Genomic DNA, 20,900 nt, shown 5'->3' on the forward strand with positions numbered 1-20,900 from the left:
AATACAAGACCGGTTGGCTTTTACAAAATACAGAATGTCTTTTGCAGATACATTAAACACAGTCGCAGTAACGACAGTCAGTATTTTATTTATTTATTAATTAATTTGATTTATATTAGTTAATTTCACTAACTTGGAAAAATAAAAAATAAAATCTTGAAATGATGGAATAAAGGTTTTTAAAACGTGGGACACAACCATTTCCTTTCCAACATATACCCAGCATGATAATTACATTCACAGCTGAAAAATCGGTTTGTTTAAGCACACATAAGGTACAAACACGTTAACCAGTGAATGGCAATCCAGATGTGTTTACTATTCGCCATCATTTAGAACCACAGATGAGGAAGGCCGGTTGCCATGGTACTCCTTTAAACACAATAAACTAAAGACGTACACAAACAACTAAAGTAATATTTTAAATTTGCATTTTACATTGTGACCACTAGATGCTCCCTGTGAGCAATGTGTGAGTTTTTACAGCAGTAGACGGATTTTATTCCAGGATTGAATTATTTGAGTTTTGTCAGATGAAGTTTGGTTTTAAAAGGAATTCTTAATTGACTTGATTTATATATTATTTCTACAATGAAGTAGTTTCAACGCATTCACACACAGTGTTTGGAATAACAGCGTTTAAAGTAACGGCGTTAGGTAACGGCGTTTGTTTTTCATTATCTAACTAATCACTTTTTACGCCGTTACAACGCCGTTATCGTCACTGAACGTTAAATGCGGTGCGTTACATGCATTGATTAAATAAAATGCTATCCGAAAGCATCCCCGGCTTCTGAATCAGCTGTTGTGAGGAGGTGGGTTAAAAACAAGGTGAGCGATTATGATTGGCTTAGGCTGCGTCATGTTTCATGGTAGCCAATCAGAGCCAGTGTTTTTATACATGTGCCAGCAAGAGGAGGCGGGTTAAAAACAAGGTGAGCGATTATGATTGGCTAAGGCGACGTGCCAGTACCATCAACACACAGACACACACACAGAGCAGATTGGATGAAGCAGCAGAGATGGTGAGCGTGGAGCAGTTTGATGAAAAGTTGACATTTTTAAGGTGGCGATACAAACACTACTTTAAATTAATTGTGGTCAAAGGCAAGAACGTACATGTGAAATGTTCATTATATCCAGGAGTGAAGACTTTGTCCACATCTGTTGTAAGCAACGCAAATTTAATGAAGCACCTCATAACGACACACGCATCTAAAAAATGTGAATTCTTTGACATATAGCAACTTTTTTTTTTTTTTTTTTTTTAATAGTAACGCAAATAGTTACTTTCCTTGGGAATGAGTTACATTTATTATAGAGTAATTTAGTTACTAACGCAGTTACTTTTTTGAACAAGTAGTGAGTAACTATAACTAATTACTTTTTTAAAGTAACGTTCCCAACACTGTTCACACAACAATAGGACTGAGCTGCCATGCATGGCACCAGTCGACCACTGGGATTCAGTGTCTTGCCCAAGGACACTTCGACACAAAGACAGGTATAGTCTAGGATCGAACACAGAAGACAACCCCTCCACCATCGGTCGCTGTTATATGTAATTACCGTGGAATCGTCAAGTATTAAGTGTTTTTCCAATATTACTTTTCTACATGTATTTTGCTTAGTCCCACATGCCAATGTAATTAGTTATCATAAATGAAATTCATAAATAATATAAAAAAATAAATTATATTTCAAATATTTTTTTTTTTAAAAAAAGAAGTCTCCTGGTTTTTTTTCATGGAGGACCAAACCTGCCAAAATTAAAATTAATTGAATAAAAAAATAAATTTGGAAAAAAGGGAAACACAAATAAATAAATAAATAAATATAAGTGGGAAAAAAAATACAAAAGTAAAAATATAAAAAGTAAAAAATGTCCAAAAAATAAATATAGATTGATAAATAAAAGTGGAAATAAAAAAGAAAATACAAATATAATCTATAATAATTTATTTATTTTTAACTTTTATTTATTTATTTTACACATCTAAAAAATATATTTTACTTTTGTTATTTTATTTTATTTTTACATTTATACTTAAAATTATTTTTTTTGGCAGGTTTGGGTCACAACAAAATATAAATGTAAATGAGGAGGCTGTCCTAATTGTGTCAGTTTATCTAAAATCGGTTTCATCCAGGAATGGAAAAAAAAAATGAACTCAGCAAAACTCTCATCAGGTTCACAGAGTGTAATATCATTCAAAACCAACAACAACAAAAGGCTGAAAAAAAAAATCAGGCAACAGCAATGCAAAATAAAACACAAGTTAGTCGATTGCTTTATATCTCCATAGTTCACTGAAGGTTTCACTGAAATACAATGCAGCCTTGCATTTATTCATATCAGCGTGTTTTTCTAAATATAAATATGTTTTTCTCAGAGTGAATTCAGTTTATCTGGAAAATAAACAAAACTATGATACTGCCTGCCAGTATTATTCCTTTTCCTGAATACATAATGTATTGACTACTCTCAGGATGGAAGGACATTTCACCCAGTATAACAAAGTGTTTCTAAACAGGACTCATTATTAGAAATAATGATGTCGGTGGAGACGTTCATGCCTCGCGCTGTTTGAACGGGCAAATCTGTTCAGCTCAGAATATGTCTTTGGTTACTCGGGTTGATGGCTTCGACCATCCTCGTCATCTGCCTCTGTCGCCTCCATATGAGGGCTGGTATTCGCTCGATAAGCATGTCTGCAATTCGGGAGCTGCCATATCCCATAGTGAGACATCTCACAAAATATTATGAAATAGAACTTTAGGTTATTTACATAACCCAGGTTCTATGAGTGATATGAGTGAGATGTCCACCAGACTACCCTTCTTGCTCGAACAAGTGAGAAGAGGTGCTTATTTGAATGAGGAACAGCACATCTGCCGTCTGTCTTATAGAGAGTGGGAATGTCCCTGGTGGATGGACAGGTTCTACCAGCCAATCAGGGCTTGGCGGATTGAAAAAAGTGCTTCTGAGAGCTGCAGGAAGTGTGCATCCCATAGTGAGACATCTTACTCATATTTCTCATAGAATCGGGGTTACTGTATGTAAATAACCCAAAGTTTTTCAAAGTGTGTTAACCAGGCCGTAACGCAGTCACAAGTCATCACTGTTCATAACAAACCTCTGCCAAGTATGAGCTGCTATTTGTGTTTACCAGAGTGTTAAAGAATTTCAGTATGGATGTATTTGTTGTTATGGTGTGGTGAAGGAGTGAGTAGAAGGGGTTAGATGATGTGTTTTCACTCTCTCTCTCTCTCTCTCCTTGTCATGCATTTGTGTGTTAGTGCAAAATCACATTAGAGAGTAGACACACCAACGCAGATGGACAGAGGACACGAGGGCGAGACACGGCCAGGGTCAAGGGTTACGTCTTATTCTCCAATGGTGTAACAAGGTAAGGATGTTCTATATGAACCAACTCAGCTTCAGTTTTCTTGTCAGCAACAAGTTGCTTGCTTTTTATTCTGAAAATATAGATATCTCTAAGAAGAGCTTAGACTTTTAGTAATGAATTTTATCTGACAATACGTGTGTAACTGTGAAATATCTGCTATGCACACAGTCTTCAGCATGGAGCTCTGATTACTTCACAGAACACTGACCTCCAAGCCTTGTTGAATTTTACAAATAAATAACAAATACCAGTCCCAACTTTATCAACTGCATTTAAGATTTTAAGTTTGAACAATTTCAAGGACAACAATGCATTTAAGTCAATGCTTCTTGGAGTTTGTTGGTATCTACAAAATTAAGAACACATTTTCACCAGGTTTTCCATCTGGAAAATTAGTGACGTTTTGATGATGGCCGCTGTTAACCTGTTCGTCTCTGTGGAATGAAGCTCATTGTCTGTGTGAGACAACGCAGTCTCAGTGCTGCTGATGGAAAACAGGCATAAAGAATGATAAATTAGCCAGTCTATGGCATCAGGTGACTGTGACACAACCACAGACAAGTTATACTATGTGCCAAATTTTTGTTGTCAGGAAAAAAATCTGCTGGCTATTGTTGCTTTAATTTTGTCTTTTTATAAAGTTCTAAATGCAAGTTGAAAAACATTAGTCGTATCCATCTAATTATATTTTGTTGTCAGTTAAAAGTGTTTAAAGTAAACCATGGTGCATTTAGTTGTTATGCTGCAAAGAAGTGGAACAAACTGACAGCGGAGCTGAAGTCAGCATTTTTAAATCCTAGATAAAGGCACTCTTTGCTCGACTGTGTATGACTGAGATGGAGATTAGTAATCATGTTATTGTTGATTTTGTGCTTGGCTTCTCAAAGTGTGTGGCGCGCCCCCCTGGTGCAGAATGGAGGTATGACAGGTGGGACGTTACAAACAGGAGGATGTTTTCAATTTCATTCCAATCTTCTAAAATGCCTTTTTTTCATTGACAATAAAGATCATTAACACTAAATAAAACGCCGACACACAAAGAAAGTAATGATGAGAATCCTTAAAATGTAGCTGAAATTAAACGAGCATTAAATTATTAGACTGCATTAGATATGTACCGGGAACAAAATGTAACTTCGAACTAATGTGCAAAAATAATGATTTACGTCGGCATGTACTTCACAAGTAGTGAAACAATGAATTAATTTTCAATAGCTGACTTAAAAAATATATATATATTTTTGTTTTTTTTAGGCTTTTTGGTCAAGATTGCCAACAATATTTAGTTGCATGTTCCCTGTTAGTTCAATAAATTTGAAAATATTTATCAGGATTATTTGGGGGGCAATGGGCGCAGATGAGTCTTGGAAGTTGGCCTTCGTTCAAAGTGGGGGATACCCAAAAAAGTTTGAAAACCACTGATTTAATGTTTTTAATGATGATTATTGATATTTAAACTGTTAAATGTTTTCTGTTGCACTTTTTAATCATGTAAAGTACATTGAATTGCCTTGTGTATGAAATGCGCTATACAAATAACTTTGCCTTGCCTTGCTTAATATTTTCTGTTTATTGTTTGGTCAACCCACAGAATCACGGCCTGCAAAAACAAACTTTTTCCAATATGTTTGTCCTTGAAGTGGAGGACAACATAGCAGCCCCCAGTCAATTCCCAGGAAACACAGAACAGCAGCACACACCTGCCACATCACATTCTCATTTGAATGGAAGTTCAACGCCTGTTCGCTCAAATGGGAATCTATCATCCATCAACAAACCACGTGTGTACACCGAGAGGGATTACCTGCTTCCATCTATGCTTTACAGAAGTTCAAGCCTGAGCAGATCTTCGACGGAAAAGGACACAAATGTCCCAGGTCCACCTTCTGAGACCATCTGCTCCATGGTGCTGCAGATCCTGCTTCCTTTTCTGTTGGCGGGACTCGGGACAGTTTCTGCTGGGATACTGCTTGATTTTGTTCAGGTGAGGATATAGGAGGAATCAAAATCAATTTAACGTTACTGTCCAAGGATTTTAAGTCAAGTTTCTGTTATTTTAAAAACTCTTGAATAGAGAAACATTGATTAGTAAAATAAAATATGTGCCAAAAATTAATAAACTAAAATAATAATAAAAAAATTCAAAGTTAACAATTTATTGAAAATGATTGGCGAGCACTCAGCAAACAAGAAATTAACTAATAGGGAAATCGACTTTCAGCTCCAAAACACTGAAAACACTTAGGGGCATTGTTGTGGATTTCCCTTTATCTAAATGTAGATGTGTTGTTGATGTTGAAAGATCCTCCGCTAAAGCCGATGTGTACGGTTGCTGGGAAGTGTCAGGTGAATGCATTTACAGAAACGAACACAAATGCAAAAAGGTCACAACACGAATGCAAAATTGCCACAACGGAAGTGTTTCCGCAACGGAAGTGCTTCCGTACTGGCCAATGCGTACTCTGCCTGAAACAAGAAAAACAAATGCATACATGCTCTGAAAAGAAACCTGAAACCAACATATGGTGTCTGAATTAAGCTTTAGCTTTTTACCCAAAACGGGACGGAACAACTGTTTCTTGTGGACTGTAGGTGGCAAAGCAACTAATTGTGAAAGCTCTGAGGCCTGAATCAGACATTTTTATAAAACGCAGCTGTTTCTGGAGGTAGAACGAGTCTGGGACAACAACACCTTCGACATTTCCAGACAGTATATCACACTTACACAAGAGACTACTTGTTCTTAAGTGTAAAAGCATGTGTGCATGTATGGGAATAAACCAACATGTAGCATTAAATGATTATACTAAAACGCAGTTATTATGCCACAGCAGATTCACCAAAGGTTTAGGGGTAATAAAACATGTGCAAATGTCACTCCACAGACTAATAAGGGGTACAAACCCCAGGGAATCAGGTCGTGATCTGCGCGTCACAATGCGCCCACAATCCATTTAGCGCGTTTCCCTCTGATGAATATGTAAAGTAGGCAGATCTCACAAGGGGAGCAAAAAAATGGAAGGGAGAAATGCAAATAAATTAATGCAGTGGGCACAATGCAATTTATCAAACCAGGAACTGTTTGCGGTAACTGTTTTATGTACCGAAAATAGTACGACCCACATTCAGGTGCAAACTCACACACAGATCATCTCTGCACTGAATGTTGACACAAAACACAGCGGAGATGGAAAAAAAATGCTACAGTTAACCTTTCTAGTGTAAGAAAATGATTTAAATAAAACAATAGTCAATATTAACAGCCACTGAATAGGAAAATGCAGAGTACACCCAAGGCAGTACGTGTGGAGTCCCTCCTGCTGTGCAGAGGATGCTTTGTGCTGAGCTCCATGGATGTCGCTCCGAAGTCAGACGCACCGCTCCAGGGAGCTCCTATGTCATTCTCTCCATGTTTTGACCCTAAAACTCTCGTCTCGTGTTGATACCAGGCCAGAATCAGCTGAGCTGCTGCGCAATTTACGCAACAATGGTACAATGTTTACAAATGAGATTATGCATGACAACACTGCTTTGGAGCTCAGACCTGCTGGATGATGCTCAGTAAATCATTTTCAAATGGTGCTGATCGACTGACTGACGGACTCTGTTGCTGCAATAATTAAGATCAATGGCGTCAACAGCTCAATAGGATGGTTTCTGTCCTGTTTTAAGAGCAAAGTTACAGGACCTAGCGGAGCACCCACATTAAAGTTAAAGTAGGGAGGGAAAATATAGGTTTTAGGTTAGGTTTTAAAGCTGTTGCTTTAAAAGAAAAAAATGTTTTCAACATTATTAAATGTTTGTGCAGCAGACAGAGAAGTCTACCATCCTCCAACTGAACTTCTTCAAATGTAATTTTATGCTTCTGTGAACTCACCTCTCCATGTTGAATGAGCAAAATGTTCATTTAAATAGGGTGGTTTCAACCACGTCTATACAGGCAGCTATTAGTGTTAGTGAATTATCCACAGCAAGTGAAGAATCAGTGCCACCAAAGGATTTAGAGGCGCACCTGGTTTACCACCCTTTATTTCAGATCTTAGTGACTCCGCCCCTTAGAAGACTTTAAATAACAAGGAGAAAACCCAATCATGCATAGCGATAACAGGGAACGTCCACAAAGAACTTTCCCAGGTGTCTTACTCGGGAATCTTGTAGTCTTTGCTCTCTCCTGTCTGCTAGAAACCCCCATCCAAGTTGTCACAGGTCTCGAAATGGTCATACATTAATTCTGTGGTCTGAGTTTTTGTTCTTAATTGTACTTTGTATCTTTTCATGGCAGAACTGGGAGGTGTTCCTGGAAGTCTCGGAGATCTTCATTCTAGTACCTGCTGTTTTAGGAATGAAAGGAAATTTGGAAATGACACTGGCCTCCAGACTCTCAACAGCTGTGAGTGTAACTCATACACCACATAGTATGTGTAGCCTATTGTAAACCTGTGATCTCAATCTCTTGTGCAGGAGTTTTTGATTGAATTGTCTTTAGTTAAATGCCACAAGACACAATAATCAGGTTTACAAATATTTCAGAATGTAAGAGAGTGTCAACAACAATAGATGAGAAAGAACCACAACCAACTTCTCAGAATGATATTTTTATCATCTTGCATCATGGGTGTGAAACTCCTCGCTGTCTTGTGAAGACGGCAGCAGCTTAGTGGCTTTTAGTGCCACATCCTGCTGGTTTTTAAATAACCAGCTTTAACAATTGATTTCTTCATTGGAAAAGTCAATATCATTTGCCATGTTTCCATGATGTTTTTTAATTCAGAATTTAATTATTCATAATTAAAGTGTTCTGCTTTGTGTTTACATGGAAGTATTAATTCTGAATTAAGGTTATCATGAAAAACAGGTTTATTCAGCTTTATTCAATTCCGCTTTAGGTCTGGGGGTTGGGAAGGGCTATGATTGGACAGTGGGCAAACGTGATGTATTCACATCTACCGAAAAAACACAAAACAAACCTTTTCTTTTTGTGTACAACATAGAAGACCACATGACAACAACTGTTGTAATTTTTTTTATTTTCGTTTTGAAGCAGCAGCTCAACATAACACACTTTCACTTTTCACATTTCACTTTTGTCTGCTGAGCAGGAGAAGGGAGGCAGACGACCATACTTTGGTCAATCAAAGGCAGGGATTAATGCAATGGCTGCTCTGCCTCCACTATACAGAACTTTTGGACGACACGCACATTATTGGTGAAGCTCTGTGGTCTGGTGCCGGGCTTCATGTCTGAAGCCTGTTCCGTTTGCAGATGTCTGTGTGTGTAATAAGTCAGTGTGTTCATGTAAATGTCCATCCACTCTTTTCATTATATCCATGTCTTCTTGGTTATTGGCGTGTTGCAACCAACTTGAATAAGTGCATACCGCCCACATCCACCATGTCTTCTAAGGCTCTTGTAGTTTTGGCTAGAGTCTGGCTGGCCTTCTTGGATTATGTCGTCAGCAACGCGTCATCGCGACATGAAGAGCATGCCCAAAATGACCAGAATCAATTTAAAGTGGAATTATTTTTTGTAATGAAAATTGGAATAAACCAGCCACTTAATTCAGATTTAAATTTTATTCGGAGTTATATTTTCATTCGGAATTAAGTGTTTACAAGGTCAGTTTGATGAGGATTTAACTTTAATTCTGAATGAAAGGGGAATTAATGCTCTCATGTAAGCGTGGCCATTAAAACATTTTGGTGCTTTCTGTTCATGCTGGTTTTGTTCTGGCTAGGATATGAGCAAGTATGAAAGCCCCACCTCATGACCAATTAGGTATCTTGAAAACTGACCTTCGCAAGAACATGAGGAACATTAGCAGTCTTCAATTCCTGCATTCCTTCCTTCCTGCTTTTGCTGCAGCAATAGTTTTGTTTCTGGCTTGAATTATGGATCTTAAATCTTCATATTTTTAAAGAATTATTCCTCATTTGTGTGAAAGTCTTGATAAACTGCTTCGTAGTACAGCTGCTCTGTGACAGAGAATGTTTTGGTTAGGTGAAGCCCGCTAATAGAGAGATATCCCGGGTATACTTATCCAGATTTGTAGTACAGGCCCAGTGTGTGAAGTCTCTAATGTTGTGAGTTGTTGAAGAAAGGGGGCTTTCACACCGGTATGCTGATTTTATTACCTTGACTTGGATTGGTTTGTGTTCTCTCACAACATTCAACAATGGAGCAGCAACAAGTTGTCGCGCTTTTGATGTTTTGTTTCACGCTGCAGCCGGTTCCCCTGCCCACCCACAATGTTGTGTTCTTACGTTACCTTTGACACTTCCTGTGTTCTCAGCGCATCTGAATCACTCTAACCTAAACAATTGAATTTGCATGCCTAATTCGCTCTAGACTTCCTTGTGGTTCCTGAACGAGGGTGGGGAGGGGGGTTCACCTCATGACAGAGGCCAGACTGCACCCTTCCCCCATTTTTTTTCTTCTTTTTTTTGGCTTTATTGTTTATTATTATGACTTTATCATTGTTGTTACAAAATATGTTTTTATGAGTTTTGAAGAAGAATCCCAATTTTGCATTTTTGTTTCTTAAAGGTAAGATTTTTTTGGGATGTTTTACATAACATTTATGCATTTCTAGCTACAGTATATGTTTCACTGTCCAGTGTATTAATACAATAATACAAGCACAGGATTGCATGTCACCTGTTAAATCTTAACAGAACCTTCTGGTACTAGGAAGAACAAAGGTATGTAACTGTTTACATCCCCTTGCAAGTAGGGCCTCTGTCAACAAGCTCTCAACAATGAACTCCTTTGATCTTAGGGGACATAAAGGTCGTCCCCTAAGATTCTGTTGGTTGATAAAAAGAGAAAAAAGGAGGAGGCCTTAGGTATCTTTAAGGAACCAGGACACAAAGATGTTTCATAGTCATCCTGTTCCTGCTATTTTATTCTGCCAGCACCACTTATGTCAGCAAACATGAACATGGATTTAATGAAAGTCCCACACTTAATTCTCTCTTTATTCTTTTTTGGAATAGAAAGTATAGTATACTGTATGTTTTTTCATTTATTAAACTTTGTTTCCAGGTGAATACAGGAAAAATGGAAACTACCAGAGAAAAGTGGACATTGATTGTTGGGAATCTGTCACTCAAGCAGGTATAACATTTTTATTCATCAATAATTGAACACAAATGCATGATTTGTAAACTACACATATCATGAATAAATTAAAAAAGCACACCTTAGATTCCAACAAGTTCATTTTGCCTTCCTTTTCGAATAACATGTTCAGGTTTCATTGATTCAGACAACTTTTTTCAGGAAATGTACTTTGAGCTCCTGACATGTTTTGACTGGCAACAGTCAGTCTTCCTCAGAGGTGCCTGCTGATCGCTTTAATGTGTCTTTATGAGTTCTTTCTGGGCGTGGCCAACTTGACAATTCTGTCAGCCTGGCCCCGCCCCCTCTGGATTGATGGTCTCTGGAGAAGAGAGAATAATTGTGACAGAAGGAAACAAACACAAACGCTGGATCAAAGAAGCCATCGAGATCAACAGGGAACATTTTTACTCTCCTACACCTGGGACTCTCTTATCCAGAGACCATCGGGCGACAGAAAATAACTCATAAGGACACATCAAAGGGATCAGCAGACGCCTCTGAAGAAGACTGACAGTTGGCAGTCAAAACATGACTGGAGAATGAACATTGGGCAAAAATTTTTTGCCAGGGGTTGTTTAATTGTAATTTTGCTTGTTTATGTGGTTGTTTGTGTGTTTTTGGTATCTTAAAATATTTTTCTAAAACTTTCAGCAGTTTTGTTGTATTTCATGTTTTTTTTTGTTGTTGTCATTTTAGAGTTTAGTGTTTTAAAATGATTTTAAAGGACTTAATAAAGTACATTTTACTTGCTGATCTCTAATGTTATGAATGATTTGTTATCACGACACTGTGGCTCAGGTAAACTTAGGCACATATAGAAAAAGGAGCCGAATAAAGAAATAATCTATTTTATATCTCACTTGTGTCATTACAGCTTCAAGCCACAGTGCTGGGACTGTTAGCCTCCCTGGTGGCCATGCTGTTGGGCTGGATGGCTGAGGGAACGATGCCCTTAAATCACATCATACTCCTGTGCTCAACCAGTCTCTTTACGGCTTTTATTACTTCACTCCTGCAAGGTTAGTTTAACCCAATATCTGTATCTTTTGTATGAAATATATGGGCTTTTATGCTACTTTGTTGGCTGTAAAAAAGCTTAAAAAATCATAATACATACATAATAAGTTTCCTATAAGTTTGTTTGGTCAAATTTTCAATACTATATATATATTTCTTTTTAATTAATTAATTAATTTTTTTACCATTTCAAGGTGGCCATGCATCCTTTATGTTAAAATTGAAAAAAACGAGCATCTATTCAATCACACTACAGTAAACAACAGTCCAATTTTCTTTTTTTCTTTTAATTACAAAACAAAATTTCTATAATATCAAACTTTTCCAAAGTAGTTATTATTGTGTAACATTATCAGGGACTGGTTTTTCTTCCTAAAAAGTGAGGCTTACTTTCTTATCTTTTCTTTACATTTCCAAACCTCTCCATATGAACCTTCTGTACCTGCATTTTTGTCTTTATTTTAACACCATGAAAGGTGTATATACTGTAAATAAATTGTTCTAATGTTATCAGTGCCTCGAAATCCCAATGAAAGATGTTGCCTGTGTAACAATGAACTATATGTATGGATTAAAAGTTTTGCTTATATTCGGAATAAAAAGGAGCACAAAGATTTGAATTACATTTATTTTTTGGCAGTTTTCAGATAAACAAAAAAAACCCCCAACAACAGAAATTTAATCAATTAGAATTTATATACAAAATATACTCTATCCCAATATGTACCTTTTATTATGTTTATTGAGTAAGTATTATTATATTTTAAACCATTATATACATATTATATATCATAGCTGTCCTAGGTAAAATTGTTGCTCTTCTTTCTTATACTTACTAACGATATATGATTTATAAATCTTTTAACGTGAACTCTCACTTTTCACGGATTTTCAACAAACTGTTTTCAGGTATTTTAATGGTAGGAGTGATCATGGGCTCCAAGCGATTGGGAATTAACCCTGATAACGTGGCCACGCCCATGGCAGCCAGCTTTGGAGATCTCATCACTCTTGCATTATTGGCCTGTTCCTCTCAGTGGTTCTACTGCTTTATGGGTCAGAAACATATGAGCAACTACTTGTAAACAGTCATTTTAACAGCATGACTATGTCTTTACTAACTCCAGTACTTTTCCTTTTGACAGATACGTATCCATATGTGTTGTACCTGGTGGATCTGGTATTATTATGCCTGATCCCTTTGTGGATAAATATTGCCTCCAAACACCCAGCCACACACATTCTGCTCCGCACAGGCTGGGAACCAGTCATCACAGCAATGGTCATCAGCAGGTCTTACAACTTTGAAACATGTTTACAGCTTACACATGCAATCAGTTCTTTGTTCAAACTTATTAATCACATGCACAGATTGATTTAAAGTTATGTTCTGATTGGTTTCAGTGTTGGAGGACTGATTCTAGAAAAGACGGTGTCCTATCCAAACTTGGCAGGAATCCTACCTTATGCTCCCGTCATGAATGGTGAGTTGACTTCCTTATCTCTGATCTTTGTGTGAAGATAGGAATTTAATCTGACACGGCGCTGCAGTTTTAGAGTTGTCTTATCTTATGCCATACTTTTATTGTCACACCTTCTTAACTTCTGCTAGAATAAATTAAGTTAATCAGGGAGTTCAGAGACAGTCAGGTTTTGTTTTGCTTGAATCAATTAATCGTTTTATTAAGAGATTTTAAATGAACATAATGAGTGAACAAGAATATCAAGTCAATAGGAAAACAAGCACTCCTCTAACACAGCTGTGGTCTGAAGTGGACACCCGTTCTGAATGTGCACAGACACTGTCCTAATCAACAGGTCCAGGGTCGACTCACTCCAGCCCCAAATGTAGCTTTTCTCAGCATTTTATCCAGTCGTTGTTATCTAGTGTCCCTCCTCGCGTTCTTTTGTTATGATACGTTGAGACATTTCTGATTGTCAGAGTCTAAACATTAGCTGTTGCACATCAAGAGATGAAGACATACACACATTTTATTTGAGCAGGAATTCAAAAGTTTCTATCTAACATTAGTCTTGAATTAGAAGATGTTGTTTATACATTTAGAAATCAGTTTTTGCAGTTAATTAAAGATTACTTAAATGGTAAATGGGCTTGATTTATATAGCGCTTTATCCCTACACTGAAGTAGTCTCAAAGCGCTTTACATATCAACTCATTCACCCATTCACACACCAACGGGACTGAGCTGTCATGCAAGGCACTAGTCGACCACTAGGAGCAACTTAGGGTTCAGTGTCTTGCCCAAGGACACTTCGACGGGTATAGACTGGGATCGAACAGTCGCCCTTTACTGCTGATTTAAAGCAATACAAATTACGTACAAAATTATTGATTGATCCGTTATTATCTCTCATTTATTGGTCTTATTTGATTTATTTGATATATGTATATAAGACATAAGTCTCTGGTCTTTGGAGAGAGCAGACGTGTTTTCATTCGCTCCGATAACACGACCTTGGCTACAGCTGGCTACAGCTGAACAGCCTGAAAAATTGGGCCCAAGACTGAAGAAAAATGGTGAAAAAACCGCAGGGAGGCCCTTCAGAACCCAATTCGGGTTTGGAAGAGGTCAAGGAGATGATACGCGAGGGTCTACGAAACATATCTGCCGAGATAAAGTCGTTGGAAAAGACGCTGGAAAACTCACTGGAAAACCTACAAAGCGAAGCAAAGGTACTGAAAGAAAAGAATGAAAGAAATGCTGAAGAGATAAAATTGTTGAACGCCAGGGTTGAACAGCTGGAACAAAAGGAAAGAGAGAAAGATGTCATCATCACAGGCCTAAAGATAAAACCCAGGAGTTACGCGAGTGACGAAGAAACAAAATCGATTGAACAACAGGTCATTGACTACCTGGAGTCGAAGGACATTGTCCTGAACCCTGACAACATCAACTCCTGCCATCTCCTGCCAAAGAAAAATGATAACAGAGCTGTAAAAATAACCTTCACGAATATGAAATTCAAAGGAGAACAACTGAAGCAAGGAAGAAAGCTGAAGGAAACGAAGGTTTTTATTAATGAAAGCCTGACAAAAAAAAATGCAAGCATCGCATGGAAGGCACGCCAAATAAAAAAAGAAGGAAAGATTTTAAAGACGTGGACAAGGAACTGCAGAATTTACATCACACCACTGGGAGAAGAGAACGGAAAACCAATCCTCATCAAAACGATGGAAGACTTGGGAAAATACGAGATCCACCTAAACAACAACATTACTGATGGTAATCATGGATGTGGACCCAGATCTATATAAACACTGGAAACAAAACTCAGACTGTGATTAAATGTGGAAACCAAGAGTAAAAAAGGTCTGTCATTTATTCATTTCAATTGCTAGGTGGTGGGGTGATTAAGGATTACATTACATTTAAATTCAAAGTGTTTATTGTCATATGTGCAGTTAGAAACACGTTTTCCTGTACAATGAAATTACTACCTTGCTTATGAACTAAGATATAATAATGTGTTTATACAAGTTAAATCTAACAGTGGAAAATACAACACTGCCAATAGAACTAACAACAGCTGGATTAACTTTGATGTAGAGACAAAACAAGCTGCAAACTTGTGTGTCCAAAAGAGACATTCGCGAGTGGTCACACTATGGATGAAAAGGGAAAAAAACTTCCAAACACCTTCGAAAGAGGAACTATTCTTGCACTGGAGGAATGCTAACAACGTCTGGCAGGGAACAAGGCCAACATGAACAACGATAGAGAGGAGGAGGAAAAAAAAAAAGACAACACTGACTACAGATGAGAATACACAAAAAAGGACTGTTCAGAACAACTCAAGAATGTTTGACCAGAGAGACATGTAAACCCATGTAAATTTGCGATGGTAAAACAGGGGACGGGACCCAGATAAGCAAACTGCTTCTCTCGTCTCCTTTTTCGGCATGTACAAAAAAAAAAAAAAAGTGAATGTAACCATGTCGGAAATAAACTGAATAAAAAAAATAAATAAATAAATTTAAAAAAAAAGAGTTGTTTAATGTGTATTACGTTTCTTTATTTAAAAGTGAGGGAAGACTTTTTATTTGTTAATTCATTTGATTTTTTTCATTTTGGTTTCAAACTGTCTATAAACTGACTCTCCTTGAGGTTGTTATATCTGACGTCTCTCATCACTTACGTAACCCTTGTGTTGTTGTTAGATTTAGATTTAGTTGAAATCAGATGTTTGGAAACTCTTTGCCCTTGTTACAAAAAATAGGCCTCAAAAAAGTTGACCTGACTGAGGATATACTTTATTATAAGGATTATTTAAGGCTAAGTAATATAAGGTCATGTAGAATAATGATAATTATAAAGAATAATATTTCATATCAACACTACCATACTTACCTTATCCTGATTTCTTCCTGCTTCAAATACACCAAATAGAAAAATGTAGTGTTGTAATAGAACAGTTTGCATTTTGTAAAGTTTTGGATAATCTTACATCTCTAACTTTTTCCTCAACAGGTATTGGAGGAAACCTTGTTTCAATACAGTCGAGTCGTATTTCCACAAACCTGCATTTCACCTTTTCACCTGGAGAAGTTCCAGTAGACCGGGCAGGATGTTTCAATCCATGTCGCACATTTTTTGGCTCAGGTAAAGATTGTTACAAGAACATGCACTGGCTGGTGTGGAAGGTACACATAACCTATCAGATTAGTGTTAGTTGACACATAACTTTGTCATGAGTTGCACAGCAAGACTAAAAGGATTATTATACTTCAGAGAATGTGTGGGTCTTCTAAACTCCTCATTGATTATGCAACGAGGTGCTGGGATTTGGGTTAAATAGAATCCTAGGTGCCCGTAACATTGTCCCAAAACTGCCAATTTCTATCCTTTAAATTTCAAATATGCATGTTCAACAGTTATGTGAACTCTTTAAACTAAGTGTTTTATTGCTGATTAGACAATAAACCACTCTTTTCAGCACAATAGCAAAACCAGTGATATTTAATACTTATTCTATACTTCTGACCCAGAGCTTACTGGCTATCAAAATCATTAAATCACAGCCTAATGCACCTGTGTAAACTCCATTGGTTCTGGTACTTGAGCCTTTCCCATCCCTGCTGTCATGTTTTGATTTTTGTGTTTTTTTGTCGTATTCAGCATTTTGTGTCTCGCATGCATTCTAGTTTTTCCACATAAATATAAAACCTTTGTTTTGTGAATAACAGTGACTATAATGAATGAGATCTGTATTATTTACTTGTTTTCTTGTATGACCATGTGTTTGAAAGTGCAAGAGCTGATGATGATTAGTATAGTATGTTAAAATGGTTTTATGAGCCACCTCGGAGCCCACTTTTGTGGAGGACTGGTGCTTGATTACATGAAGATGACTTAGAATTCTGGGCCAGGGTTTTGTTTGTAGAGAAGCTCCTTCGCTGCATTCTATTAAAAAGCTGCTGACTAGAGTTGTAGAGTTGACTGACACAGTGAGTGTGCTCGGAATGCTACTTATTCAGCAGAATGGTGTCTGGAAAAGCCCTAAAAGCCCATAAAATGCCCAGCTTGTTTCCCTTTGCTTTGTTGTCTTAGGTTACATTGAATTTGACTGAATCCAGTTTCAATCTAAACACAGTTCTGATGAATAAAGAAGAGTGAAGAGTAAATATTTATTTAAATAAATTAGACAAAAAAGAACATAAATTAACTTTGTTTATGTGTGCAGTGTTATGAGATACACTGTCTCATGTTAATCTTCTGATTTGTAATTCCAGGGGCAAATCATCGATCTGCGAAGGTTTTGCTTTTTCTGGTAATCCCAGGTCAGCTAATCTTCATACTCGCCATTCACCTGATGAAAGGAGCCCACACGTTGCCCAGTGCACTCTTTACTTTTTTATTTATCTTTGCTTCTTTGATCCAGGTGAGTCTTAATCACACGATTAGCGTAAATTAATATACAGTTAAAATCATGCCAAAACCTCACAAACACACAAAGCATGTTTAATAATCACGCTCAACAATTCACTAACAGACTCAGTGGCTACGTTTACATGGGAGCATTCATGTGAGACAATCTGATTAATGGCCATTCCTTTAGGCGTGATTGACATGTTTATATCTACTCAGTTTGCCAAGGAGATGACTTCTTTATAACAGGAAATAAACCCCTTTGGTTTCACAAAAGCAGGACAGGAAATTGTAACATTTGCCAAGCAAAGCCCGTACCTGCTGTTCAGTGTAAAAATTACTACTTTCTGACACACACACACACACTTTCCAGGCCAAAACATGCCCCGAATGCCGCGTTGAAAGTGAATGAGGTGTTAACAGTCACAGCTCAGAAGGGTTTTGTGAATTGGAAATGAGAAGGCAACAGGTCTTACAGTTTTGATTAGGTCTATTATTCATATCATTGTCATAGTTAGCGCATAAAAATTTGCAACGAACATCATCTCAAATGGGATGAAATCTGGAAATAATTTATTTTATTATTTTTGTTTTATTATTATTATTACTCACCTTAGTTACAAACGTTGCTCACTGAGGACGCCTACTGGTCAATAGTTATGTTTTTTTTTAGGATATAAGACCCACTTTAGTTGTTTTTAAAAGCCTTTAGTGCAGTCACTCCTGTAGATTCTACGCAGCTTTTAACTTATCCTGTGTTACCATTATCATAGCCTTTCTAATTACCCCACAAGGATTCAACTTGTTGTTTATTGGCCGAAAACTATAACAAGCGTGTCTGGATAACCAAAAACAAACTTAAATACAACGTTTTAAGTTTTAAAATCTTTGATACTGTTTTTTGAAGCATAGAGTGCTTTCTTTATAACTTCAACTAGCATAATTTATAAATAATAATAATAATAATAATAATAATAATAATAATAATAATAATAATAATAATAATAATAATAATATTCTCAGAAAATTCAGGTTTTTGTCCTTTTTTTTCCCAGTTCTCTCATGCCGACTTGTTCCTGGTTTTCTCATGGCGTGTCACAGTTGTTTGTGGATCTGTAAGGAGGAAAATTAATGACATAAGTCATGTGACAGTTATTCTTAGTTGTACAATTCTTTATTATTGAGAAAAAGGTTAATTTGCATGTTTAAAACATAATGTATTTCTTTGATAGGTGCGTTTCTTATTTGCAAAACAAAATTCATTACTTCGCGAGTGATGTTTTGTATTGCAAACCACACTGAGTTTAGGGATTGTTGAGCGTGAATAAAACTTGTTTTGTGCGTTTATACGTTTTTGACATGATTTTACCTCCATACATTATAGCTTCATTACAACAGTACTCTGCAGTAACCATCATGCTTGTCCACTTCAGGTCTCTTCTTTGCTGCTTATAGCTGACTGTTTGATTCACCTTCTCTGGCGGAAGCAAAAAGATCCTGACAGTTACGCAATACCATACCTCACAGCCCTGGGAGACCTTTTCGGGACTTCCCTCCTTGCACTAGCATTTCTTCTGCTGTGGTGCGCGGGGGATTCAGGAATTATTCAGGTTAGGAAGAAAAACAACTCAAAGGCTTTAAGAAATGATCGTACAATTACACAGTAGAAATATCTCCAAGATAATAATGTAATATTTTTCATCTCTAATCCTTTTCCATCTCATTTTCAGGTTTAAGAGATGAATTATTTTACCGGACCATCATTTCTGGACACAACTTCAAGAAACAATACTGCTTTGACTGTGTACGTTTTGTGTGATGATTATTAAAATAAATTATAGTTTTCACATTAATGTGCAGTAAATTTTTTATTTATTTATTCAGTTTATTTTCGACATGGTTACATTCACTTTCACATTTACAATTTTTTTTTTTGTACATGCCGAAAAAGGAGAAGAGAGAAGTAGTTTGCTTATCTAAGTCCTGTCCCCTGTTTTGAACACAGAAAATTTACATCAAAGCTTGTCTCTGTGGTCAAACATTCTTAGGTTGTTCTGAACACAATATCATTTCATTTTTCTTTTTTCTTTCTTTTATTTATTTTGTGTCCTTTTTTGTGTAGGATTTATTCTTATCTGTAGTCAGTGTTGTCTTTCTTTGTTCCTCCTCCTCTCTATCGTTGTTCATGTTGGCCTTGTTCCCTGCGGATTTCATTCCCAGACGTTGTTTGCGTTCCTCCAGTTCAAAAGAAAAGTTCATCATCTTTCGAAGTACCTTGATATCTTCAGAAAGTTTTTTTTTAGCATACGAAGGATTAGAAAGGCACCTTGTTGCTAGTCAAGCTTGGAGCTTGTTTTGTCTCTACATCAAGGTTATTCCAGCTGTTGATAGCTGTATTTTCCAATGTTAGATTTAACCCTTTCTTGTATAAACACATTACTATGTCTTAGTTCATAAGCCGTTTGTTTGTATGTGAAACGTTTTTGTATTTGATATTTGATATGGGAGTGTTTTAAGTGAGGCCCTAAATGCGAGAATTTGTGTGTTGTAGTGTATTATTTCTCTTTTTTTTTCTCTTAGGAGATTGTTAACTTTGTTTCTGTATTTTTTGTATCGTAGTTCTGTTTTCAATGTTTTGTCTTTAAGATATTTTTTATAGCATGTATTTTTTTTTTTGCATGCGTTTGTATTTATCATATATTGTAGTTATTGTGTCTGTGAATGTGTCACATGCAATGTTCACATCTTGTTTTGCAAAAACCTCCTTCCACGTTTCTGTTCTTATCTGTTGTTTAAAGTTTTCTAGCTGTTTTTCTTTTTCCAGTCTTTTGTATGTTATTGGTTTGTGTGTTTCTGGGTGGATGTTGTCGTTAGTGTTAAATATTGTAAATAGTGATAAATGGTCGGATATGTCATTTATTAATATTCCATTGGTTAGATCTGAACTTTGTATGTTTGTGAAGATGTTATCTATCAGTGTTGAGCTCGATACAAACAGCAGATTAATATGTTCTCTCCCTTTGGTCTTGTTATTTTTACTGTTACACATTCCTTTACTCCTTCACAGTTGTACTCATCGATTCCAGTGTCTCCATTTCATTGTTATCTTTTATGTATAATGCCACCCCACCACCTGGCTTAATACCTCTCATTTTGCAACTTTCAAAAAAATGTGTATATAGTTCATTGCACATAGTCATGTAAAGGGGTGTTCCATGCTTTGAGTAAGTTATTTTACTCAGACATTTGCTTCTGATGACTCATCAGATTTTTATATCTTTTGTACCCAGTCATCAAGATTTTATTATGCTGTGTTTGCTTTGCAAAGTGATTGGATGAATAAACAATGGTAATGGAAGACATTTTTGTTCTTTTTGCCACAAGGGAAGACATATTGAAAATAAAAAAAGGTTCAAAACTACAAAATTTTGTATTTCCTAAAGAAAATGCAAAAAAAAAAAAAAAC

At 36.6% G+C, this 20,900-nt stretch overlaps 1 protein-coding gene across 2 annotated transcripts; it reads left to right on the plus strand.

Annotated features, from left to right (window-relative positions):
• The first annotated feature begins 965 nt into the window (after positions 1 to 965).
• On the plus strand, positions 966 to 19,239 carry slc41a2a (solute carrier family 41 member 2a). Of its 2 annotated transcripts, none has more exons than XM_028449970.1 (13): positions 966 to 1,025; positions 3,301 to 3,410; positions 5,002 to 5,394; positions 7,693 to 7,800; positions 10,452 to 10,523; positions 11,404 to 11,548; positions 12,456 to 12,602; positions 12,692 to 12,839; positions 12,951 to 13,030; positions 16,037 to 16,168; positions 17,299 to 17,447; positions 18,868 to 19,044; positions 19,165 to 19,239. In XM_028449970.1, exons 3-13 carry the CDS (start codon positions 5,035 to 5,037, stop codon positions 19,168 to 19,170), a joined length of 1,524 nt encoding a protein of 507 aa, XP_028305771.1. In that variant the 5' UTR covers positions 966 to 1,025; positions 3,301 to 3,410; positions 5,002 to 5,034; the 3' UTR covers positions 19,171 to 19,239. The 2 variants fall into 2 exon arrangements, with proteins under 2 accessions (XP_028305771.1, XP_028305772.1); XM_028449971.1 differs by having other exon boundaries at positions 1,010 to 1,066.
• The last annotated feature ends 1,661 nt before the right edge of the window (positions 19,240 to 20,900 follow it).

This window comes from Gouania willdenowi, chromosome 6 (genome assembly GCF_900634775.1).
Source record: "Gouania willdenowi chromosome 6, fGouWil2.1, whole genome shotgun sequence".
Classification (NCBI taxonomy): domain Eukaryota; kingdom Metazoa; phylum Chordata; class Actinopteri; order Blenniiformes; family Gobiesocidae; genus Gouania; species Gouania willdenowi.